This window comes from Mobula hypostoma, chromosome 24 (genome assembly GCF_963921235.1).
Source record: "Mobula hypostoma chromosome 24, sMobHyp1.1, whole genome shotgun sequence".
Classification (NCBI taxonomy): Eukaryota; Metazoa; Chordata; class Chondrichthyes; order Myliobatiformes; family Myliobatidae; genus Mobula; species Mobula hypostoma.
The window spans coordinates 3,191,431-3,218,066 of NC_086120.1; the positions used below are offsets into that span (position 1 = coordinate 3,191,431).

At 43.1% G+C, this 26,636-nt stretch overlaps 1 protein-coding gene across 2 annotated transcripts in view; it reads left to right on the forward strand.

Annotated features, from left to right (window-relative positions):
- LOC134337405 (UV excision repair protein RAD23 homolog B-like) overlaps nucleotides 1-26,636 on the forward strand; it is a 110,329-nt gene that overhangs the window by 43,923 nt on the left and 39,770 nt on the right. The window contains exons 4-7 of one of the 2 annotated variants that reach the window (XM_063032371.1): nucleotides 3,850-3,903; nucleotides 4,009-4,163; nucleotides 11,379-11,434; nucleotides 24,542-24,669. In XM_063032371.1, coding sequence (XP_062888441.1) covers nucleotides 3,850-3,903; nucleotides 4,009-4,163; nucleotides 11,379-11,434; nucleotides 24,542-24,669 — 393 coding nt within the window. Of the gene's footprint in view, nucleotides 1-3,849; nucleotides 4,164-11,378; nucleotides 11,435-24,541; nucleotides 24,670-26,636 lie in introns of both variants that reach the window. The other variant, XM_063032370.1, reaches the window with a different exon arrangement.

Here is a 26,636-nt window from a genome sequence, read left to right on the forward strand (position 1 = left end):
ATCATTCAGTTTTCCCCAACCAGCAGTCCAGGATGAACTGTGAGATCACAATCTATTGAGGGCTAGATCAGGTGCATTCAAGTTGGGTGATCAAGGAGGTTACAAGAGGTCTAGGTATAATTTCAAGAAAGCCATCTTACTGGCGAAGTGTCAACTCCAGACTAAACAGAACCAATGAAGGGTGCCCGACAGCTGTGGCAGGGCTTGATTTCTAGCACCTCTTACAAAGTGAAATCAAATGATAGGCGTGACAACAGGATTTTGCTTCCAGATGAGCTCAGTATCTTTTATGCAAACTTTGACCATCAAACCATGGAAGAATCATCACGAAATCCCACAGCCTCCAATGATCCTGTGATTTCAGTCTTTGAGACCAACATGAGAGCATCCCTCAGGAGAGTGAACCCATGGAAAGCTTCCTGTCTCAAAGAAGTGCTGGTAGGTTAATTGGCTACTGTAAATTCACATTTGTGTAATCATAAAGAATAAAATTGGAACTGATGTATAAAATGAGCTGAATCCACCTCTACCACTTCCTCTGGCAGCTTGTTCCAAGTGTACACCTTCCTTGTATGGAAGAACTTTCCTCCAGGTCCCCTTTCACTTATGCCCACTAGTTTTAGGCTCTCTAACCATGGCAAGAAAATTGGGATCATCCATCGTAATTTTATAATTTTATAAGGTAAGCCCTCAGCCTCCTTTGCTTCAGGGAAAATAGTTCTAATTACTTTTGTCCCTTATAAAGCAAGCCCTCCAGTCTTGGCAACATCCTTTTCTGCATCTTTGCTAGCCTAAACACATTCTTCCAATACTGCAGTCTTCCACGTGTGGTCTCACCTACATCTGATACAGGAAATCGCAACTCTTGTACTCAGTCTGTCCGATGAAGCCAAGTACGCCATACGCCTTCATCGCCTTCTCTACCAGTGTCACCACGAACTTGTATCTGTAGGTGTCTGTGTTCTACAACATTCCCTAAGCCCTGTCATTTGTGCACACAACGTTTCTTTGCGGTGACCAATTTATACCACTGGTCACAGGCCTTTGGTATGAATATCAGGTCTGTACCACCCCCTCTGAATATTTCCACCGAGTTAGTTTTGTAACTAATTAGCTCGCCCACTCTAGATTCCATGTAACACACACAAAAGTTGGCTGGTGAACGCAGCAGGCCAGGCAGCATCTCTAGGAAGAGGTACGGTCGACGATTTGGGCAGAGATCCTTCATCAGGACTAACTGAAAGAAGAGCTAGTAAGAGATTTGAAAGAGATTGTAAAACCCGCCGATAAAAGGGGTGCTGTTGTAGTCTGGCGTACTGACCTCTACCTTGCCGAGGCACAGTGACAACTCGCGGATACCTCCTCTTATTTACCCCTCGATCGTGACCCCACTAAGGAGCACCAGGCCATTGTCTCCCACACCATCACCGACTTTATCCGCTCATGGGATCTCCCATCCACTGCTACCAACCTTATAGTTCACACACCCCGCATTTCCCTTTTCTACCTCCTGCCCAAGATCCACAAATCTGCCTGTCCTGGTAGACCTATTGTCTCAGTTTGCTCCTGCCCCACTGAACTCATTTCTGCATACCTCAACACTGTTTTATCCCTCCTTGTTCAACCCCTTCCTACCTATGTTCATGACACTTCTCACACTCTGAAACTTTTCGATGATTTTAAGTTCCCTGGTCCCCACCGCTTTATTTTCACCATGGATGTCCAGTCCCTATATACTTCCATCCCTCGTCAGGAAGGTCTCAAAGCTCTCCACTTCTTTTCGGATTCCAGACCTAACCAATTCCTCTCTTCTATCACTCTGTTCCCTCTAGCGGAATTAGTCCTTACTCTTAATAATTCCTCCTTTGGCTCCTCCCACTTCCTCCAAACTAAAGGTGTAGCTATGGGCGGCTGTATGGGTCCTAACTATGCCTGCCTTTTTGTTGGCTTTGTGGAATAATCTATGTTCCAAACCTATTCTGGTATCTGTCCCCCACTTCTCCTTCGCTACATCGATGACTGCACGCATACTGAGCTCGTTGACTTCATCAACTTTGCCTCCAACTTTCACCCTGCCCTCAAGTTTACCTGGTCCATTTCTGACACCTCCCTCCCCTTTCTTGATCTTTCTGTCTCTATCTCTGGAGACAGCTTATCTACTGATGTCTACCATAAGCCTACTGACTCTCACAGCTATCTGGACTATTCCTCTTCTCACCCTGTCTCTTGCAAAAATGCCATCCACTTCTCGCAATTCCTTCGCCTTAGCAGCATCTGCTCTCAGGATGAGGCTTTTCATTCCAGGTCGAAGGAGATGTCCTCCTTTTTTAAAGAAAGGGGCTTCCCTTCCTCCACCATCAACTCTGCTCTCAAACGCATCTCTCCCATTTCACGCACATCTGCTCTCACTCCATCCTTCCACCACCCCACTAGGAATAGGGTTCCCCTTGTCCTCACCTACCACCCCACCAGCCTCCGGGTCCAACATATAATTCTCCGTAACTTCCGCCACCTCCAACGGGATCCCACCACTAAGCACATCTTTCCCGCGCCCCCCCCCCCGTTTTCCACAGGGATTGCTCCCTACGCGACTCCCTTGTCCATTTGTTCCCCCCCCCCACCCCGTCTCTCCCCACTGATCTCCCTCCTGGCACTTATCGTTGTAAGCAGAACAAGTGCTACACATGCCCCTACACTTCCTCCCAAATACCATCCAGGGCCCCAGACAGTCCTTCCAGGTGAGGCGAGGCTTCACCTGTGAGTCGGCTGGGGTGATATACTGCGTCCGGTGCCCCCGATATGGCCTTTTATATATTGGCGAGACCCGACACAGACTGGGAGATCGTTTCGCTGAACACCTACGCTCTGTCCGCCAGAGAAAGCAGGATCTCCCAGTGGCCACACATTTTAATTCCACGTCCCATTCCCATTCTGACATGTCTATCCATGGCCTCCTCTACTGTAAAGATGAAGCCACACTCAGATTGGAGGAACAACACCTTATATTCCGTCTGGGTAGCCTCCAACCTGATGGCATGAACATTGACTTTTCAAACTTCTGCTAATGCCCCACCTCCCCCTCGTACCCCATCCGTTATTTATTTATATACACACGTTCTTTTTCTCTCTCTCCTTCTTCTCCCTTTGTCCCCCTCACTATACCCCTTACCCATCCTCTGGACCCCCCCCCTTTTCTTCCTCCCTAGGCCTCCTGTCCCATGATCCCCTCATATCCCTTTTGCCAATCAACTGTCCAGCTCTTGGCTCCATCCCTCCCCCTCCTGTCTTCCCCTATCATTTTGGATCTCCCCTTCCCCCTCCCACTTTCAAATCTCTCACTAGCTCTTCTTTCAGTTAGTCCTGACGAAGGGTCTTGGCCCGAAACGTCGACTGTACCTCTTCCTAGAGATGCTGCCTGGCCTGCTGTGTTCACCAGCAAGGTTCATGTGTTTTGATTGAAATTCTAGCATCTTCAGATTTCCTCATGTTTGCGATCTAGAATATGATACTAGATCAGCTAGGTTAATGAGGCAGTTAGGGGTGATATTACTTGTTTTGCTGAAGGTAGGGTTGTGGAAAATGCCCAGTAGGTTAGGTTCCCTCTTCTACCCTGCATATTTGGATGGGCAAGTCTATAATCACATTCATGATCTATTAGAAGATGCCCTATGCAGTGGAAGAAATTCGCAAAATATGAATCTGGAAGGAAGCCTGAATTCTTTCTTCATTTGAGACAAGGATTACATTGTGTCTATGATTGAATGTGCAGAAATGCTTGGCTGCTCTCCTAGTTGTATTATTCGGTACAGCTGATCTAATCAGAGTTAAAACTTTTTTCTTTAAAAACAGCCCAAAGCTGCTGCACCTACACCGTCAACACAACCTGCTCCAGTACCTGCTTCAGTGAGTACCACAGCAGCTGCCTCCACCTCGACGGCAACTTCAGCTTCAACAACTTCAAGTTCCTTTCCAACCTTAATTACAGATTCAATATTTCCTTCAAATCAGGCTTCCACCCCTAACACAGCTCCAACCGCAGCCCCTGCCTCTCCACCAGCTGTAGTTCCAGCATCTGATCCCAGTAGTACAGTCGCAGAGGAAAGGCCAAAGGAGGAGGAAACAAAAGAAGATACCAGTGCTGCTTCACAAGGACCAAATCCAAGGTATAATAAAGTTGAGTAGGAAAGGACCAGGACTTCGCAAAACGTGTTTTTAATGCTCAAGTTATGCGTGTCTAGGAAAAATTCCTGAGTGTTCTGTTTTTTTTACTGGATTTGTTTCTGGATAGTCGTTCCAGCTGCAGGAAGACTATGCGTAGGCTGCTAGAACCTTGTAGATTGCTAGGAACCTTTCAGTATTTTTAAACTGCAAATCGTGAATACATGCGAGATTTATTATTTGAATAGTTTATTCATGTTTCAAAAAGAATTTACCAAGTTTTGCGAAAGGTAAAAACGGACTGTAAAAGCTTTTATAGATATGTAAAAAGGAAAAGACTGATAAAGACAAATGTAGGTCCCCTGCAAACAGAAACAGGTGAATTGATTATGGGGAGCAAGGACATGGCAGACCAATTGAATAATTACTTTGGTTCTGTCTTCACTAAGGAGGACATAAATAGTCTTCCAGAAATAGTAAGGGACAGAGGGTCCAGTGAGATGGAGGAACTGAGCGAAATACATGTTAGTAGGGAAGTGGTGTTAGGTAAATTGAAGGGATTGAAGGCAGATAAATCCCCAGGGCCAGATGGTCTGCATCCCAGAGTGCTTAAGGAAGTGGCCCAAGAAATAGTGGATGCATTAGTGATAATTTTTCAAAACTCGTTAGATTCTGGACTAGTTCCTGAGGATTGGAGGGTGGCTAATGTAACCCCACTTTTTAAAAAAGGAGGGAGAGAGAAACCGGGGAATTATAGGCCGGTTAGCCTAACGTCGGTGGTGGGGAAACTGCTGGAGTCAGTTATCAAGGATGTGATAACAGCACATTTGGAAAGCGGTGAAATGATCGGACAAAGTCAGCATGGATTTGTGAAAGGAAAATCATGTCTGACGAATCTCATAGAATTTTTTGAGGATGTAACTAGTAGAGTGGATAGGGGAGAATCAGTGGATGTGGTATATTTGGATTTTCAAAAGGCTTTTGACAAGGTCCCACACAGGAGATTAGTGTGCAAACTTAAAGCACATGGTATTGGGGGTAAGGTATTGGTGTGGGTGGAGAATTGGTTAGCAGACAGGAAGCAAAGAGTGGGAATAAACGGGACCTTTTCAGAATGGCAGGCGGTGACTAGTGGGGTACCGCAAGGCTCAGTGCTGGGACCCCAGTTGTTTACAATATATATTAATGACTTGGATGAGGGAATTAAATGCAGCATCTCCAAGTTTGCGGATGACACGAAGCTGGGCGGCAGTGTTAGCAGTGAGGAGGATGCTAAGAGGATGCAGGGTGACTTGGATAGGTTGGGTGAGTGGGCAAACTCATGGCAGATGCAATTTAATGTGGATAAATGTGAAGTTATCCACTTTGGTGGCAAAAATAGGAAAACAGATTATTATCTGAATGGTGGCCGATTAGGAAAAGGGGAGGTGCAATGAGACCTGGGTGTCATTATACACCAGTCATTGAAAGTGGGCATGCAGGTACAGCAGGCGGTGAAAAAGGCGAACGGTATGCTGGCATTTATAGCGAGAGGATTCGAGTACAGGAGCAGGGAGGTACTACTGCAGTTGTACAAGGCCTTGGTGAGACCACACCTGGAGTATTGTGTGCAGTTTTGGTCCCCTAATCTGAGGAAAGACATCCTTGCCATAGAGGGAGTACAAAGAAGGTTCACCAGATTGATTCCTGGGATGGCAGGTCTTTCATATGAAGAAAGACTGGATGAACTGGGCTTGTACTCGTTGGAATTTAGAAGATTGAGGGGGGATCTGATTGAAACGTATAAGATCCTAAAGGGATTGGACAGGCTAGATGCGGGAAGATTGTTCCCGATGTTGGGGAGGTCTAGAACGAGGGGTCACAGTTTGAGGATAGAGGGGAAGCCTTTTAGGACCGAGATTAGGAAAAACTTCTTCACACAGAGAGTGGTGAATCTGTGGAATTCTCTGCCACAGCAAACTGTTGAGGCCAGTTCATTAGCTATGTTTAAAAGGAAGTTAGATATGGCCCTTGTGGCTACAGGGGTCACGGGGTATGGAGGGAAGGCTGGGTTCTGAGTTGGATGATCAGCCATGATCATAATAAATGGCGGTGCAGGCTCGAAGGGCCGAATGGCCTACTCCTGCACCTATTTTCTATGTTTCTATGTTTCTATGTTTATTGGTCCCTTACCATTTATTGTTTATGTCCAACCTCTGTTTGATTCTCATTACTGCTGGGATTAGATTCCAAAGTTGTGCCCAGTTTTCCATCTGATCTGTAGCCTTTACTATTCCGAACGTCACTGACTTTTGTCATCTGCAAATTTATTAATCACATCTCTTACAGTCACATCTGAGTCATTAATGTATATTAATATATCCCAGTACTGATCCCTGCAGTACACCACTGGTCAAAGACCTCCAATCAGGAGAGCATCTTTTCACAACTGCCCTCTGCCTCCTGTCACTAGGAAGCAATTATCCAGTTTGCCTTTGATCCTGTGTACCTCAACCTTCTGGACTAGCCTGCTATATAAGACTCTATATTAAGATACAGTATCTTAAAATCTAAACAGACAACATCTACTACCCTGCCTTCATCAATTTTCTTACGTATTTGCTCAATTAAATTAGAAAGAAAGGATTTCCTTAGCAAAAAGCCATGCTGACTATTCCAAAGTTACAAAAAACCTATTACTTAAGATCATCTCTAATTTTAATTAGGCTAGTGGCATATAGTTACCTAGTTTCAAAAAAAAATTGCTATTTTCCAGCCCTCTGGCACCTGGCCTGTGGCTGACAGAGATGTAAATAAAAATCTGTCGGGGACCCAGCTACCTTCTCCCTTGCTTTCCATAGAATCTTGGGATAGATGCTGCCAGGTTCTGGGAGCTTATCAACCCTTATGATTCTAATGACATCTCATACCTCTTTAATACTGACTTGCTCCAGATGATCCACGTACACTTCCCTAAACTCCCCATCCTTGGTCAATACAGATGCAATATTCATTTAGGACCTCATTTGCACCGCTTGGCTCCCAAGCACCATTTACTCCTTTGGTCCCTAATGGAATCCACATTCTCTCTCTTTACCCTCCTGCTCTTGATACATTTGTAAAATGTCCTTGGAGTCTCCTTGATCCATCTTGCCAGGAATATTTCACAACCACTTGGGAATTGTCTCGAATTTTGAATTCACTAGAATTCAGAAAAATGAGAGGAGATCTTGTGCAAACATATAAAATCATGAAAGGAATATATAAGATAAAAAGAGGAAATTTATTTCCATTGGCAAGAGAAACTTAGAACGAGGAGACATGGCCTTGAGATTTGGGGGAATAAGTTTAGGATGGAAATGAAAAGAAACTGCTTTTCCTAGAGAGTAGTGCATCTGTGAAATTGCCTACCCAGGGAAGCAGTAGATGGTATCTCATTAAATATTTAAGACCATAAGAGCAGAATTAGGCCATTTGACCTATCGAGTCTGTTCCACCATTTCATTGTGTCTCCAATCTCCTGCCCCCCCCCCCCATTTATCCTTTCATGCCTGACTAATCAAGAATTTTATCAACCCCTGCCATAACTATACATAAAGACCTGGCCTGCATAGCTGCCTGTGGTAAAGAATTCCACAGATTCACCACTCTGGCTAAAGACATTTCTCTTCATCTTGGTTCTGAAAAGATGTCCATTTATTCTGAGGTTGTGTCCTCTGGTCTTAGTCTCCCACCATAGGAAACGTCCTCTCCATATCCATTCTGTCAGAGCCTTTCACCATTTGATAGGTTTCAATGATGTCAACCATCATTCTTCTAAATTCCAGTGAATACAGGCCCAGAGCCATCAAATGCTGTTCATGTGCCAAGCCGTTTAATCCTTTGAGCCCTCTCCAGCTTCAACATTACATCCTTGTTGACATTAATATCTAACATTACATCCTTGTTTTTCTATTCTAGTCATCTTGAACTGAATGTCAACATCGCATTTGCCTTCCTCACCACAGAGTCGATCTGTACAAGGACTCCCAACTCCTTTTGTACCTCAATTTTTTGTATTTTCTATAAAATCAATCTTTTCATTTCTTCTTGTGAATCTCCTCTAGACCCTCTCCAATGCCAGCACATCTTTTTCTTTGATAAGGTGCCCAGCACTGCTCCCACTACTCCAAGTGCGGTCTGACCAATGCCTTACAAAACCTCAGCATTGAGCCTTGCTTTTATATTCTAGTCCTCTTGAAATGAATGCTAATATTGCATTTGCTACTGCATCAACCTGCAAGTTGACCTTCAGGAAATTCTGCATGAGGACTCCTAGGTCCCTTTACACCCCTGATTTTTGAATTTGTTCCTCATTTAGAAAATAGTTGATGCCTTTGTCCTTCTACCAAAGTGAATGACCATGCACTTCTCTATACTATATTCCATCTGCTACTTTGCCCATTCTACCAATTTAAGACCTTCTGCAGGCTCCTTGCTTCCTCAGCAATACCTTCCCCTTCACCTATCTTCATATTGTCCAAACACTTTACCACAAAGCCATCAGTTCCTTCATCCAAACCACTGGCAAATGTGAAAAGTGGTTCCAATACTGACCCTTGCGGCACACTGCTAGTCACTGACACCAACCAGACAAGGCCTCCTTTATCCTCACTCTTTGCCTCCTGCCAGTCAGCCAATCTTCTGTCAATGCTAGTATATTGTATTTCCTGTAATACCATGAGCTCTTGTCTAGTTAGGTAGCTTCATATATTTCACCTTGTCAAAGGCCTTCTGAAAATCCAAATAAGTAACATCAACTGACTCTTTTGTGTGTCCTGTCTGTTATTTTCTCAAAGAATTACAACAGATTTGTCAGGCAAGATTTGCCCTTTTGAAAACTGTGTTGGCTTTGGCCTATTTTACCATATGCCTCAAAGTACCCCAAAACCACATCCTTAATAATTTACTTCAGCATCTTTCCAATCACTGAAGTAAGTCTGACTGGCCTGTAATTTCCTTTCCTCTGTTTCCTTCCCTTAAAGAGTGAAGTGCCATTTGTGTTTTTCCAGTCCTCCAGAACAATTCCAGAATCTAATGATTCTTGAAAGATCATTAATGTCTCCACAATCTCTTTAGCTGCTTCTTTCAGAACCCTTGGGTTTAGTCCATCTGGTACAGGTGATTTATCTACCTTGAAACTTTTCAATTTCCCAAGCACATTCTTAGTAATAGCAGCGGCACTGACTTTTGCCCCCTAACGCTCACATTTCTGGCATTCTTCTAGTGTTTTCCATAGTGACAACTGACACAAAATACTTATTACTTTTGACCATTTATGTCCTCCATTGCTACCTCTCCACTGTCATTTTCCAGCGGTCCCATAACCACTCTTGTCTCTGTTTTACTCCTTATATATACCTGAAAAATCTTTTTGTATCCTCTTTATTATTGGCTAGCTTACTTTTATATTTCATCTTTTCTCTCTTTATGGCTTTTTAGTTGCCTTCTGTTGGATTTTAAAAGCTTCCTAATCCTCTACCTTCCCGCTAATTTTTGCTATAGTGTATGCCATTTTTATGCTATTATGCGGTCTATAACTTCCCTTGTCAGCCATGGATTCATCATTCCCTTTAAAATACTTCTTATTGGAATATATTTCCTGTGCCTTCCGAATTGCTCCCAGAAATTCCAGCCATTGTTATTCTGTCATCATCCCTGCTAGTAGTCCCTTCTAATTAACTTCGGCCAGCAACTCTCTTGTGCTTCTTGTACTCCACTATAATAATGATACATACGATTTTATCTTCTCCCTCTCAAACTGCAGAGTGAATTCTTATCATATTATGATCACTGCTTCTGAAGGGTTTCTTTGCCTTAAGCTCCCTAATCAAATCTGGCTCATTACACAACACCTAATCCAAAATTGCTGTTCCCCTAGTGAGCTCAACAACCAACTGTTCTTTTTAAAAATAAAGCCATCTCATGGGAATTCAACAAATTCCCTCTCTTAGGATCCAGCATCAACCAGATTTTCCCAATCTACCTGCATATTGAAATCTCCTGTGACAATTGCAACATTCTTTTCAATCTCCCATCGTAATTTGTAACCCACATCCTGGCTACTGTTTGGAGTGCTGTATATACAGTAACTCCCATCAGGGTCTTTTTACCCTTGAAGTTTCTTAACTACTCAAAAGGATTCTACATCTTCTGATCCTATTTCACCTCTTTCTAAGGATTTGATTTCATTTTTACCAACTGAACCACCCCACCCCCTCTGCCTACTTCCCTGTTCTTTTGATACAGTTTGTGTCCTTGGATGTGAAGCTTCCAACCATAATCTGTCAGCCATTATTCAGTAATGCCCACAATATAATACCTGCCAATCTTTAACTGCGCTACAAGATCATCTGCCTTTTTTGTGTAGTGAGTGCATTCAAATATAACACCCTCAGTGCTGTATTCGTCACCCTTTTCGATTTTGCTCCCATGTTACACTTCAGCTTACCTCACTGACTGCAATTTTGCCCTATCATCTACATGTCCTTCCTCAGTCTCAATGCACACTACATCTAGTTGTACACCAACTGCCCCACCCCCTGCCAAATTAGTTTAAAGCCTTCCCAACGGCTCAGCAAACCTGCCTGCAAGGATATTTGTCCCACTTGGTTTCGGTATTTTTTGTACCTTCCCCTGAAGAAATCTCAATGATCCAGAAATCTGAAACCCTGCCCCCTGCACCGATTCATCAACTGCCTTGAAATTTGCAGGATTATTCTCAACATACCTGAGTATTTCCCCCATTGATGCTTTTACTGTCTGGCATTTTCAGTTCCTAGACTAAGGTTGAATACTATCTCTTCTAGTAATAGAACTATCTACATATTGTGTCCAAAAACTATCTCAGATGCTCTTGGCAAATTATGCCCCATCAAAGCCTCTTTCATGGAGGCATTCTCAATATTGAGTTAAAGTTAACAGCAGCTATAATCATTCTATTTCTTTTACCTCTCCACAATTTATTTACATACATGTTCCTCCAATTCTTGCTGTCTGTTGGGAGGCTTCTAGTATAACCCAAAGTGATTTACCCTCTTAAGTTCCACCAATGTCGATTCATTTGTCAATTCCTCTGGGTTATTCCCTGAGTGTTGTGAATACTTAAGATGTACTGTAATATTGGAACAATGCTCTGATTTAATCTCTGAAGTGCCTGTATGATGAGTGCTTTCATTATTTAATTGTGATGTTGTTATTAGATCGGCGGCTGAAGAAATTGACTTGAATCTGGTAGAAACTGCATCTTCTACGTTAGGTAAGTTTGATCCAGTTTAATAGGAATAATTTGTACTCCTTTGTCACTGGATTTTATAATTGCTTTGTTGAACATCCTATGTGTGTATATTTAGTCACTTGGTTAAAACGTTTTGTATGCATGAAACTAGAAAAGAATAATGATGTTTGCACCAGTATGTAACCTGGTATGTTAACAAGGTGAAAGAAGAATGCAAGTAGATGTGGAGTATGGAAATTTCTGGGATGGCAGGAAGAATTGTACTGAACTCGCCTGAATTATTAACTGGGCAGGCAATATAATGTTATATTTTCCATTATCACACGATTTCCCAGAGCTCTGATAGTGTCGTACCTGGGTTCAAAAAGATTGGGTGGAAAGGAATTTTCCAGTTTGGCGACAAATTATTGGAAACCATTCTAAGTAACACAAGCTTTTAATAGTGAGACTCAAATTGTTTGGGGAGAGTCATGGATTTATTTAGGAAACGTCTATGATTTAATTCTTTGAGGAGGCAGAAAGGAGGGACAGTATTTCATGTAGTTTGCATGGGAACTTTTTGATACAAACCCACCTGATAGACTGGACTCACTGGATTCAAAATGAGTAAAAGTGAAAAAGTAATGGATGTTTTTGTGACTGCCAGGCTGTTCCTCCTGGAGTTCCATGGGATCAGTGTTTGCTCACTCACTTGTGTATTTTAATAATATAGCCTTGTGTGGGGCATGATTTAAGAAGTTTGAAAATTATATAAAATTTGCCTTTTGGTGGAGAAAAATGCTGCGGACTGCAGAAAATACAGATAATTTGGTCAGTTGGGAAGAAATGGCAAATAAAATTTAGTGAAGTGTGAATTAAAGCATTTGGGAGTGCAAAAGGCAAGGGAAGAAACAGTAAATTGGAGGATATTTTTGTAGTGCAGAGAAATACGGGAACATCTGTGCACCATGTCGTTCTATCTTTAAGGATCTGTACATATCAATAAGGTGATACAACATGCTTTCTTTAATTAGCTGATGCAAATTAGCTCAGGTAAGCAGGGGACGTAATACCACACTTGTATATAACGAGGCCTCGCGTGATACAGGAAAGACGATTAGTTTTAGAGAGGGTGCAGAGAAAAATAAAAGATGTTGCTACCATAAAGTTGCATATTTAGCATTGTTTTCTTTTGGGTGCAAAAAATACTTAATTCAGGTATATGAAATCAAAAGGTTTAGATAGGATGGATAGAAAGAATGTTTCTTTTGATAGCTGGGCTAGAAACCAGGGAATATTTCCGAAGTAACTGAAAGAATAAGAGGGGTGATGAGGAAACGTTTCCATCCAAAGGATGGAGGAGGTTTCAAACTTACTAGAAATTCGTATCCAAATAGTACTTGGATAGGTGTTTGAAGAACTGTGAATCTGTTGCAGGAGTGTTGTGTTGGGTTACTCTCTTTTGACCATTAAAAATGGCCTGGGGTCATAACTTTATAATTTTAAAAAATAGAACAGTATTTGTAGACCATTGTCTGATGGAGGGAAAACTAACTAAAAACAGGTGTGACATGGATATACAGGGTATTTGTGGTGGGGAAGATGTTGGAGTCAATTATAAAGGATAACATAGCGGCACATTTGGATAGCAGTAACAGGATCCGTCCGAGTCAGCATGGATTACGAAGGGGAAATCATGCTTGACTAATCTTCTGGAATTTTTTGAGGATGTAACTATGAAAATGGACAAGGGAGAGCCAGTGGATGTAGTGTACCTGGACTTTCAGAAAGCCTTTGATAAGGTCCCACATAGGAGATTAGTGGGCAAAATTGGAGCACATGGTATTGGGGGTAGGGTACTGACATGGATAGAAAATTGCTTGGCAGACAGGAAACAAAGAGTAGGGATTAACGGGTCCCTTTCAGAGTGGCAGGCGGTGACTAGTGGGGTACTGCAAGGCTCAGTGCTGGGACCACAGCTGTTTACAATATACATTAATGATTTAGATGAAGGGATTAAAAGTAACATTAGCAAATTTGCAGATGATACAAAGCTGGGTGGCAGTGTGAAATGTGGGGAGGATGTTGTGATAATGCAGGATGACTTGTACAGGTTGGGTGAGTGGGCAGATGCAGTTTAATGTGGATAAGTGTGAGGTTATCCGCTTTGGCAAGAACAGGAAGGCAGATTACTATCTGAATGGTGTCAAGTTAGGAAAACGGGAAGTACAACGAGATCTAGTTGTCCTTGTTCATCAGTCACTGAAAGTAAGCATGCTGGTACAGCAGGCAGTGAAGAAAGCTAATGGCATGTTGGCCTTCATAATAACAAGGGGAATTGAGTATAAGAGCAAAGAGGTCCTTTTGCAGTTGTACAGAGCCCTGGTGAGACCACACCTGGAGTATTGTGTACAGTTTTGGTCTCCAAATTTGAGGAAGGACATTCTAGCTATTGAGGGAGTGCAGCGTAGGTTCACGAGGTTAATTCCTGGGATGGCGGATCTACCATATGTTGAAAGACTGGAGCGACTGGGCTTGTATACACTGGAATTTAGAAGGATGAGAGGGGATCTGATTGAAACATATAAGATTATTAAGGGATTGGACACGCTAGAGGCAGGAAACATATTCCCGATGTTGGATGAGTTCCAAACCAGAGGCCACAATTTGAGAATAAGGGGTAGGCCATTTAGAACGGAGTTGAGGAAAAGCTTTTTCACCCAGAGAGTTGTGGATCTGTGGAATGCTCTGCCTCAGAAGGCAGTGGAGGCCAATTCTCTGGATGTTTTCAAGAAAGAGTTAGGTAGAGCTCTTTGCCATTACAAAGGCAGCACAGTAGCACCTGGACTATCTTGGAGATTTGCGCAGATTTGGCATGTCATCTAAAACTTTGACAAACTTCTTTAGATGCAGATTGGAGAATATGACATGCCAATTCTGCACAAGTCTCCAAGGTAGTGGAGGTGCTGCTGTGCTGCCTTTGTAATGGCACTTGCATGCTGGTCCAAGGACAGATCTTGCGAAATTATAACGGCAAGGAATTTAAAGTTGCTGATCCTCTCCACCTCCTATCCACTAAAGAGAATTGGGTTCTGGACCTCCAGCTTTTTTTCTTCCTATAATCAATAAACAGCTCCTTGGTCTAGCTGACGACGAGAGAGAGATTGTTGTGGCACCTTTCAACCAGATTTTCAGTCTCTCCTATATGCGGATTCGTCACCACCTTTGATTTGACCAACTTAAATATTATGTTGTCAGCAAACTTCAATATGGTGCTGGGGCTGTTGCATAAAGAGGCATTGAGGCCTAGGTATTGGAGCTTACTGATTAGTTTTGAGGGCATGACAGTGTTGAATGCTGAGCTGTAATTGGTAAGTGAACGATGTATGAACTTTCACTGTCCTGGTGTTCAGGAAATGAGTGACGATCCAATGAAATAGCATCTGCTATTGACCTGTTGTGGTGGTAGGCAAACTGGAGCGTGTCTAAGTCAGTCCCCTGGCAGGAGTTGACCAACCTCTCAGTTTCATCACAGTGGGTGCAAGTGCTCCTGGATAATATTCATTGAGGCAGGTCACCATACTCCTCTTGGGCACACTTCTATTGAAACTTGCTTGAAGCAGATCGGTACCCTCAAGCTGCCAAAGTGAGAGGTTGATGATGTCAGTAAACACTTCAACTAGTTGATTAGGACAGGTCTTCAGTACTCAGCTAGGTTAACCATCTGGACCAGTGCTTTCCGTGCATTCACTCTCTTGAAGGATGCTCTCATGTTGGCTTCAGAGACTGAAATCAGAGGGTCATCGGGGGCTGTGGGAGTTGGTGAAGGTGCCTCCATGCTGTTTGATTAGACTATTTGCTATTTTCTTGCAGCTTAACCATTGTCTACTTGTATTTTTCATAACTACTTTTATACATGTATCTATTTTGTATGTTTCCCAATGGTCACAGTATGTATATACAGTTTTTCAATGTGTCCCCTAGTGGATACAGTCCGGAAGCTTCTCTGGTGTTGCATTATTTGAATCACCCTGCCCTTAAGTTCACTCGGTCCATCTTTGACACCTCTCTCCCCTTTCTTGATCTCTGTTACCGAGTCTCTCCACTTTTGATCCCTTGATAAGGACTGGCTCATGGGTCTCCAGTAATTTTTTCCTGAATTCCTTGAAATACATTTCACCATTTACAGTGTAAGGATGTGATCCTGTGTCTAGCTCCAGAACAAATTGAGTAACATAATCACTATGCCTACCATACCTTCTGCAGTCTGATACGCCGTAGAAATGGGAAAATACAGAGCAGATATACAAACCAAGGTTTACTTTCTGTCTTTCTAGCTCATCTTAGCTACATCAGAAGACCATAAGACATAGGAGCAGACTTAGGCCATGTGGCCCATTGAGTCTGCTCTACCATTCAATCATGGCTGATCCTTTTTTTTTCCTTCTCCCCCTCAACTCCAGTTCCCAGACTTCTCCCCATAACCTTTGATGCCATGTCCAATCAAGAACCTATCAATTCTTGCCTTAAATACACCCAATGTTCTGGCCTCCACAGCTGCAGTTGGCAACAAATTCCACAAATTGACCACCCTTTGGCTGAAGAAATTTTTCCACATCTCTGTTTTGTAAGGGCAACCCTCTATCCTGAGGTTGTGTCCTGTTGCCCTAGTCTCTCACTTCATGGGAAAAATCCTTCCCACATCTGCTCTGTCTAGGCCTTTCAACATTCGAAAGGTTTCAGTGAGATCCCCCCCCCCCATCCTTCTGAATTCCAGCGAGTACAGACCCAGAGCCATCAAACTTTCCTCCTATGATAACGCTTTCGTTCCTGGAATCATCCTTGTGAACCTCCTCTGGACCCTGTCCAATGCCAGCACATCTCTTCTAAGATGAGGGGCCCATAACTGTTCACAATACTCAAGATGAGACCTCACCAGTGCCTTATAAATCCTCAGCATCACATCCCTGTTCTTGTATTCTCGACCTCTTGAAATTAATGCTAACATGGCATTTGTCTTCCTCGCTACCGACTCAACCTGCAAGTTAACCTTCAGGGTGTTCTGTACAAGGCCTCCGAAGTCCCTCTGCATCTCAGATTTTTGGATTTTCTCCCTGTTTAGAAAATAGTCCGCACATTTATTTCTACTACCAAAGTCCATGACCATGTATTTTCAACATTATATTTCATTTGCCACTTCCTTGCCAATTCTCCGAATCTTTCTAAGTCCTTCTGCATCCCATATGTTTCCTCAACACCATCTGCCCCTCCACCAATCTTGGTATCATCTGCAAACTTGGCAGCAAAGCCATCTATTCCATCATCTAAATTACTTATATACAGTATAAAAAGAAGTGGTCCCAACACCGACCTCTGCAGAACATCAGTAGTCACTGGCAGCCAATGTTCTCTCTAATTAGTCAGTAGTCAGTGTGCGGAAAAATCTTATGTTGTGCAAATTTTTTTCCTGTGACAAAAGTATGTGCGCACTGAATGCACACATGGCACAGTTTATGCAGGTTTACAAAATATTTGACATAAAACTGCAGAGAATAACAACAAAAAAAACGTACATATGTAAGTCACTCAGTTATTTTTTCTCTCTTCTGTCTTAGGCATTTACCCATTCTTTGTAAACACTATCTAGACTAATAAAACTTCCATCCAGCTGAAACCTTTTGATTCTCATTAACATATCCAAATGACATCCACCTAAATGGTTTCTGAGCTTGTTTTTGAGTTCACTCATTAGGCTAAAACCTTGCTCACAGTCTGCACTAGACGCAAGAAAGGTTCCCCCAATGTCCATCAACTATGCAAGGTCGCAAAACTGTTCATTTTGAAGTACAAATGCCACCATTTGAGCAAAGTTTGAAATCAGTTTGGATTTAATTTTTTCTTGCACGGAGAATTTGAAATAATTAAACTGTCTAACTATTACAGTATTTTCAGCTAGAAAATCATGATATTTTAGACGTAAGACATTAACTTGTTCATCGCCGAATGTGAAGTTACAATCTGCAATTGCGGAGAAATCAAAAGCTGACCATTCTTGTACCTCATCTTCGGGAAACCTTTCAGGAAATCAACACAAAAGACTATTTATTAAAGTCAACAGCGAACTTGTATCTACGGTAACATTTTCTTCACGTTAACAACAGGAATTCTGCAGATGCTGGAAATTCAAGCAACATACATCAAAGTTGCTGGTGAACGCAGCAGGCCAAGCAGCATCTATAGGAAGAGGCGCAGTTGACGTTTCAGGCCGAGACCCTTCGTCAGGACTAACTGAAGGAAGAGTTTTCTCTTCCTTCAGTTAGTCCTGACGAAGGGTCTCGGCCTGAAACGTCGACTGCGCCTCTTCCTATAGATGCTGCTTGGCCTGCTGCGTTCACCAGCAACTTTGATGTATGTTGCTTGATTTTCTTCACGTTGTTGGCTTAGCAAAACTTTAACTTTGTCACTCCACGAAACATTGTCTCTCAGATACTGCTTTCTTATCTTGTTAATTTTGCCTCGCGCACCCTTTTGCAGAATCTTGCACAGCGCAGCCCAGCCAGTTCATCAAAGACATCACTTAAAACCTGTAAAGCTACTTTGTATGTGATGTTTATCAATTTCTTGTGACAGTATTTAGACACAGGGTCATTTGACTGATCTTTTTCAATAAAAACTTAGTAAGCTATCTACAGGATTTGAATCAGATCTTTGTAAACTTTACAATGTGAACACTGTCTGCCAAAGATGGCTGCCACCATGATGCAGCTATACAAACTGGAACAGGAAAGGTGAGGTGACATAAATTAGTGATGTGCATTGTGGTATTTGAAAAACCGACTAACTAGTTAACAGAAACATTTAGCTAAAAGATTATTTTCAATAAGTATAATTATTAATTACTACATTATTTTATGTAATTTCCTTTGTGCACTGGTTGAAAAATGTGTGCGCGCGCACAGCTTAGAGGGAACATAGCTGGCAGCCAACCAGAAAAGGATCCTTTTATTCCCACTCGCTCTCTCCTACCAATCAACCGATACTCTAACCATGTGAGTAACTTTACTGTCATACCATGGGCTCTTAACTTGGTAAGCAGCCTCATGTATGGCACCTTGTCAAAGGCCTTCTGAAAGTCCAAATAGAGAACATCCACTGCATCCCTGTTATCTATCCTACTTGCAATCTCCTCAAAGAATTCCAACAGGCTCATCAGGCAAGATTTTCCCTAAATGAAACCATGCTGACTTTTACTATCTTGTCCTGTGTCACCAAGTACTCTATAACCTTAACTATTTGGCTCGTCTGTGTTTGGACCATAAATATTAAGGAAGGTTAGCAGAAACAAATTAATGGTGCCAGAGATCATAATAAACCTGCCGAGAGGATCTGTGGTCATGGAAGTGAGTTGAAATGGAATATTTTTCCTAAAGAGGATAGCCACACCACGGGCATGAGATGTAAATAGTGACTGGTAAACCTGCGATATCCAGCTGGACCTCAGTCTGCATTGCTCAGTTACTTTAATATGGGTTTTTTGTAGAAAAATCACATCTGCAGATAGAGATTTGAGATGTCTAAAAACTTTATCCCTCTTAACAACATGACCAAGGCCTTTAACATTCCACGAGACTACTGTAATATCTTTATCCCCCCCCCCCCCCCCAGCTGCGTTCTACTGCAAGGCCTCTGCATGTGGGAATAAAAAAGAGATTATTAGAGTTGAGCACAAACATAGCAACAATGCAAAATGACTGGCAGCCTCATAAGAACACAACATACAGAAAAACAAAACATGTCTGAGCCATAAACAAGAACAACACACACCCTAACCCACCCCACAACACGCTGGAGGAACTCAGCAGGTCGGGCAGCATCCTTGGAAATGATCAGTCAAGGTTTTGGGCCGGAACCCTTTGTCAGGACTGAAGAGGGAGGGGGCAGAGGCCCTTACTGGTTTTTCACCTGGTACCTACCAGCCTTCTCCTTCCCACCCTTCCCCCACCTTTATAGGGTCTCTGCCCCCTCCCTCTTCAGTCCTGACGAAGGTTTCCGGCCTGAAATGTTGACTGATCATTTCCATGGATGCTGCCCGACCTGCTGAGTTCCATCAGCGTGTTGTGAGTGTTGCTTTGACCCCAGCATCTGCAGATTATTTTGTGTTTACCCTAACCCACCCCCCTTCGTGTCTCCCTAAACCAGACACATAGTTCCCCATTTCCATCCCAAAAGGAGCTGCTGGGCAGGTAACTAACATTACACAATTATTACAACCCCCCCTCCTAGAAAATTTATAACACGAACTATATAATACTGTTAAACAAATGCTATTAGGGCTGGGGAGAGTTATCCAATGTCCGCACCTGAAGCTGGACATTCATGACACCAACTCAAATTTGATCATTATAATAACAGAATTATTTAGAACATTCTCTGCAATTAAATCCCAGTGCGGTATACAGCATTGTAGAACTACATATAACAAGCAGGGCCCTCCCCTTATCCCAACATGGAAACAGGCACAAATATAAGCTGATTAAACAGTGTCAATAGATCTACTCCCTTTTGCGTGCGTTATTCTTTTCCAAGAACTGTGCTGCTTCTATCTGGTCGCCGTATACTATAGGCGCTCTTCCATCTTGATAATAAGTATAGAGCCCAGCTGGATACCGCAGGGTGTGCTTGATCCCTCCATCACGCAGAGTTTGCAGTACATCACGAAAGGTACGACGTTGAGTCATCACCTCATTAGTATAATCCGAGAAGATCAATACCTTGTTTCCCTTGTACTCCATGGGTTGTAGTCTGTTGCAGCACAGGATCAGCTCTTTCACTTGAAAATGATGGATACGTGTGGCTTAGCGCCGGCAGCTGGCTTCAGCTGGAGAGAGCGATGTGCACGATTGACTTTAACTGGGTACGGGAAGTGCTCTTCCCCGAGCAACTTGGGAATCAGTCTGGAAACAAATTCAGTAGGCTTATCGTCCTCCTCGCCCTCTTGTATCCCTACAATTTTAATGTTATGTTTCCGGGAATGAGCCTCTAAGTCATGCACTTCAGCTTCGAGCTGCCTATTTTGTCTCATTAGCTCTGAATACTTAGCTTCAAGCTCTTGCATGCATGCTTCAAGGTCGCTAGCGGTTAGTTCTTGATTAGCCACACGGGCTTGTAAGTCAGCCTGTGAGGCCACAAGTGTCTGAAACTTAGTCTCAAAAACATCAAAGCGGTCGTTAATGCCACGCAGAACTGACTCAGAAATCTCCTGACCTAATTCCTTGCACATGGCATAAGTTTTATCCGGCGGTATCTCAGACGTGGAGAAGTTGTTTACAGACCCGTTGTTAACACTAGCTTTGGTAGTTTGGCAGTCGGCAGTCTTGGCTTTATTTGCCTTCAGCATTGTTGAACTTTTCCAGACACTTAGTTTAGACATACACTGTTGGCCTATGAATGAATAAAACACGGTATAATAGTAATTTTATCGAGGCCTCAGAGAGAAGCACTGACCAAACCCGTCTAATCCATACGCATGCGCACTGGTGCCACCCCCCCCGCCGTCCTGCACCTTGATTTTTCCCAGAAATGCATGCACTGCTGCTCTGCTGACATCCCTGCCAGCAGCTCCTCTCTCAAACCACTGTAATTTCCCTTACTCCACTGAAATACTGCTACATCAGACTTTACTTTCTCTGTATCAGCTTTCAAGTTGAACTCAGTCATATTGTGATCACTGGTTCCTAAGGGTTCTTTTACCTTAAGCTCCCTAATCGCCTCCAGTTCATTACATAACACCCAATCCAGTATAACTGATCCCCTAGTAGACTCAACAACAAACTGCTCTAAAAAGCTATCTGTTAGGCATTCAACAAACTCACTCTGTTGAGATCCATTACCAACCTCATTTTCCCAATCGACCTGCATGTTAAAATCTCCCATGACTCTCATTATCATAGATGTGTATTCCCTAGTAATACTGCCCCCACCTCTTCCTTTGATACATTGCGACTGCATTGGTGCTGCTTTGTGCACCCATGTTGAGCTTGTAAATTTTATCATCTTTGCCTCTAACTTCCACCCTGCCCTTGAATTCACTTAAGTCCATCTCGGACAACTCTGTTCCCTTGATCTCTGTCTACATCTCTGGAGACTGTTGGCCAACATATTTTATAAACCTACTGGTACCTACTGTTATCTCAACTATATCTCTTCCCACCTTATCTTCTGCAAAATTGCTATTCCCTTTTCTCAGTTTCTTCCCAGGATGTGGCTTCCCATTCCAGGACATCAGAGATTTCCTTGTCCTTTAAATAACAGAGGCCCTATCTGCCGAAAGGTCTTGGCCTGAAACGTCGACTGTACTCTTTTTCCATGGATGCTGGCTGGCCTGCTGATTCTTCCAGCGATTTGTGTGTGTTGCTTGAATTTCCAGCATCTGTAGATTTTCTCTTGTTTGTGGTGGGTGGGGGTGGGGAGGTTTGGGGAAAGATCTTCGAATCCCAAAGTAAAAGTAACAGTTCTATCAGTTTTATTTTATTTTCCTCAAATTCTGGATGTCTTTTTTGTTGTTCTTCTAGCAAGCATTTAACGTTACAGCAGGAAATGCTGGTTCTTTGTAAAACCGAAGTAATCTATAGTGTAGGGAAGTTCATGCACTAGGAGGAATTAAGGTATCAGCTATTTTCTAAATGGGGAGCAAATTCAAAAACAGTGGTGCAAAGGGTTTTGGGAGTCCTTGTGCAGGATTCCATCAAGGTTAATTTGCAGGTTGAGTCAGTGGTAGGGAAGACAAATACAATGTTAGCCTTCATTTCAAGAGGACTATAAGTCTTTGGTTAGACCTCATTTGGAGTTTTGTGAACAGTTTTTGGCCCCATATCTAAGAAAAGATCTGCTGGCATTGGAGTGGGTACAGAGGACGTTCTCAAGCACGATCCCAAGATTGAAACGGTTAATGTACGAGGAACGTTTGTTGACTCTGGCTATACTCATCAGAGTTTAGAAGAATTAGGAGAGATTTTATTGAAAGGCCTAAGTAGGGTGGATGTGAAGAGGATGTTTCCTATAGTGGGGAATCTAGGACCACAAGGCACAAGGTCAGAGTATCATACCTTTAGAACAGAGATGAAAAGGAATATCTTTAGCCAGAGGGTGGTGAATGTGGAATTCATTGCTATAGATGGCAGTGGAGGCCAATTCACTGGGTATATTTAGAGGAGGTTCGAGTAACACACACAAAATGATTAGATTAGGTTAGATTTAACTTTATTGTCATTGTGCTGAGTACAGATACAAAGCCAATGAAATGCAGTTAGCATCTGACCAGATATGCAAAGAATAGTGTTATTTACAAAATAACTGCGAATAAAAAGTAAGTGCTACAGCACACAAATATAGAAGTACTGAGACAGTACAATATGGGTGCAATACTGCTTAGCGCTGTGATGTGAAATTCAGCAGGGTCACAACCTCGGGGAAGAAGCTCTTCCTGTGCCTGCTGGTGCGGGAGCTAGTGCCTACCGGATGGGAGGAGAGTTAAAAAGTCCATGGTTAGGGTGAAATGCATCCTTGATAATGCTTTTCGCCCTGCCCAGGCAGCGTTTATGGTAGATGTTTTCAATGGTGGGCAATTGGGTGCCGATAATCTGCTGGACAGTTTTCACCACACGCTGGAGTGCTTTGTGGTCCAATACGGGAGGAACTCAACAGGCCAGGCAGTATCTATGGAAAAAAAGTACAGTTGACATTTCGGGCTGAAACCCTTCGCAGGACTGGAGGTAAAAAGCTGAGGAGTAGGTTTAAAAGGTGGGTGGAAGAGAGAAAGAAACACCAGGTGATAGGTGAAACCTCGAGGGAGAAGGATGAAGTGAAGAGCTGGGAAGTTGATTGGTGAAAGAGACAGAAGGCCATGGAAGAAAGAAAAAAGAGGGGGAGTACCAGAGGGAGGCAAAGGTGGGCAAGGAGATCTGTTTCCCAGGGTTGAGGATGTGAGGAGTAATGCATTTCCACGCCCCCCCCCCCCACCATTTCCCATTCCCTTGTCCCGCTCTCATGTTATCTCTTTGAGGTTGGAGGCTACCCAAACAGAATATAAGGTGTTGTTCCTCTAAACTAAGTGTGGCCTTACTACGACATTGGAGGAGGCCATGGATGGACATATCAGAATGGGAATGGAAAGTGGAATTGAAGTGGGTGGCCACTGGGAGATCCTGCTTGTTCCGGCAGATGGAGCCTAGATGCTTGGTGAAGTGGTCTCCCAGTCTATGTCGGGTCTCACTGATATACAGGACGCTGCATCGGGATCACCGAACACAATATATGACCCTAACAGACTCTCAAGTGAAGTGTCGCCTCACCAGGAAGGACTGTTTGGGGCCCTGGATGGTAGTGAGGGAGGTGGTGTAGGGGAAGGATGAATAGACAAGTGAGTCACATAGGTAGCGATCCCCGTGGAAAGCGGAAAGTTGGGAGGGAAAGATGTGCTTGGTGGTGAGATTCCATTGGAGGTGGCAGAGGTTTTGAAGAATTATGCGCTGGAAGCAGAGGTTGGTGAAGTGGTAGAGTAGGATGGTGTAAGAGCAGCTGTGGGTGAAATGGAAGAGATGCGGTTGAGGGCAGCATTGATGGTGAAGGGAGGGAAATTTAGAGGAGGTTGATAGTTTCTTGATTAGTAAGCGTGTCAAATGATACGGAGAGGAGGGAGGAGAATGGGGATGAAAGGGATCATAAATTAACCATGACTGAATGGTGGGGCAGACTTGATTGGCCGAATGGCCTAATTCTGTTCTAGTGCCATATCCCATGCATTGTCAATCTACAGGTCATAGAATGTATTATTTTTTGTTAGACTGTGTTTTGCTGCTGTCGTGACTGTGCAATGTGCTGTTGGTACTATTGTTTTGTACCTACTCCCTGGAGGAATGCGGTTTTGTTTGCCTGCATTCATGTGTGTGGTTGAATGACAAATTAAATTTTAATGTGAACTTTCCTGACATATTCATATTGCTAAATTTAATTGACAGATTGACTGGAATTGTCAATATTTTGATAAAACTGTTTGGGCAATATGCTAGCTATGTCTGCTTAAACTTTATTCTCAGTAATTTGACTTCCCATGTGAAGCTGAATATCTTTAATTATGAAAATTTGCTTCAGTTACAGGACAAGCTTATGAAAACCTGGTGGCGGAGATCATGTCAATGGGCTATGAGCGAGAGCAAGTTCTTGCAGCACTACGAGCAAGCTTTAACAACCCAGACAGAGCTGTGGAGTATCTTCTGACAGTGAGTTGCGATTGAATTCTGGGTACCTAAGCCTCACCCTTAGATGGAGGCTTTGGCTTAATTCCATTGCATCTGGTGAGGCCATCTGTTGGTCGGGTAAACTATGGGTGTTGCATCCTACGCAAGCCAGGGCAATATGGGGACAAGCTGTTGCCCAATCAGCAGGCTCCCCCTTCCATGCAGCTGGTGAAACCAAAGGAATAGCGGAGTCCTATTTGGCAGCAGTGGCACTGCAGGACTTACCAGTCGGCATTGAACTCAATGTAGGACTGTTCTAGGGACTCTAGCTCTGGATTTTTTTCTTGGTGCTTATTCCCAAAGCCTTCCCCTGTGTGTGGATATAGCTGAAGTAGTGAAGGTTTGAGATCAGAGTTTTTCTTGTCAAAAGATGAGCTGCCAGCCGTGGCTGACGAACCCCTATATGCTTGAGGCAACTGGTTTTAAGGAACCAGCAACGCACCTTTGCCCCTTCTCAGTAGAATCAGTTCTGCAGGGCTTGGTAACTAAGTCAGGAGCTGGATTTGGTTGTCAGAGGCTGTTAGAGATCCACACCATTGGGAGCATTTAATGGGTAGTGGGAGCTTATCCCTACTGCCAACCCTGGCTATAGCAACCTTAAGAAACCAATGTATCCAAACTTGCACCTGTTGCTTTGCTGCTGCTTAAGCATGGGAGGGGGGAGTTGGAGGGGGGCTTTGGTGTTCTAACATTTAACTGTCATTCATTCTTCGGGGCACTCCTGTTTTTGTGGATGTTTGTGAAGAAAAAGAATTTCTGGATGTATATTAGATACATTTACTGATGTTAAGTGTGCCTTTTGAAACCTATTGAATATGGAGTCACAAAGTACAGCACAGAAATGGGCCCTTTGGCCTATCTAATGAGTGCTGAACCATTTAAACTGCTTACTGCTATCAACCTGCACAGGAGCCATTGCCCTCCATACTCCTACTATCCATGTAGCTTTCCAAACTTCTCTTGAACGTTGAAATCAAGCTCGAATGCACCACTTGCACTGACAGCTCATTCCACACTCTGACAACCTGCTGAGTGACCAAGTTTCCCCTCCTGTTCCCCTTAAACTTTTCACCTTTTGCCTTTAACCCATGACCTCTAGTTGTAGTCCCACTCAACCTCAGTGGAAAAAGCTTGCTTGCATTTACTCTATCCATGTCCTCATAATTTTGTATACCTTTTAGCAAATCTCCCTCTCAATCTCTACATTCCAAAGAATGAAGTCCTAATCAATTTATTGTTTCCTTATAACTCAGGTCCTCCAGTCCTGGCAAAATCCTTGTGAATTTTTCCTGTACTGTTTCAACCTTATTTACATCTTTTCTGTAGGTAGATGACCAAAGCTGTACACAATACTCCAAATTAGGCCTCACCAACACCTTGTACAATTTCAATACCACATCTCATCCCCTGTACTCAATTATTTGATTTAAAAAAAAATTGAAATGTAGCTGTGCCTCCCAGCAACTCAGAATTTAACCCTAGCCTAGTCATGGGACAGTTACAATGACCAATTAAACTACCAGCTGGTGTGCCTTTGGACTGTGGGAGGAAACCGGAGCACCTGGAGGAAATCCATGCAGTCGCAGGGAGAACGTACAAACTCCTTACATGCAACAGCACGTGCCAAAACTTTCTTTACGACCCTATCTACCTGTGATGTCACTTTCGATGATTTATAGACCTGTATTCCCAGATCACTTTGCTCTACAGCACTTCTAAATGCCTTGCCATTCACTGTGTAGGACCTGATAGCTAGTCCTTCTGAGGCGCAACCCTTAGCACTTGTCTGCATCAAATTCCGTCTGCCATTTTTACAGCTGGTCCAGATCCCACTGCAAGCCATTATAGTCATCTTCGCTATCCACTACACCCCAGTCTTAGTGTCAAATGCAAATTTGCTGATCCAATTTATGACGTTTTCCTCCAGATTGTTGATATAGATGACAAAC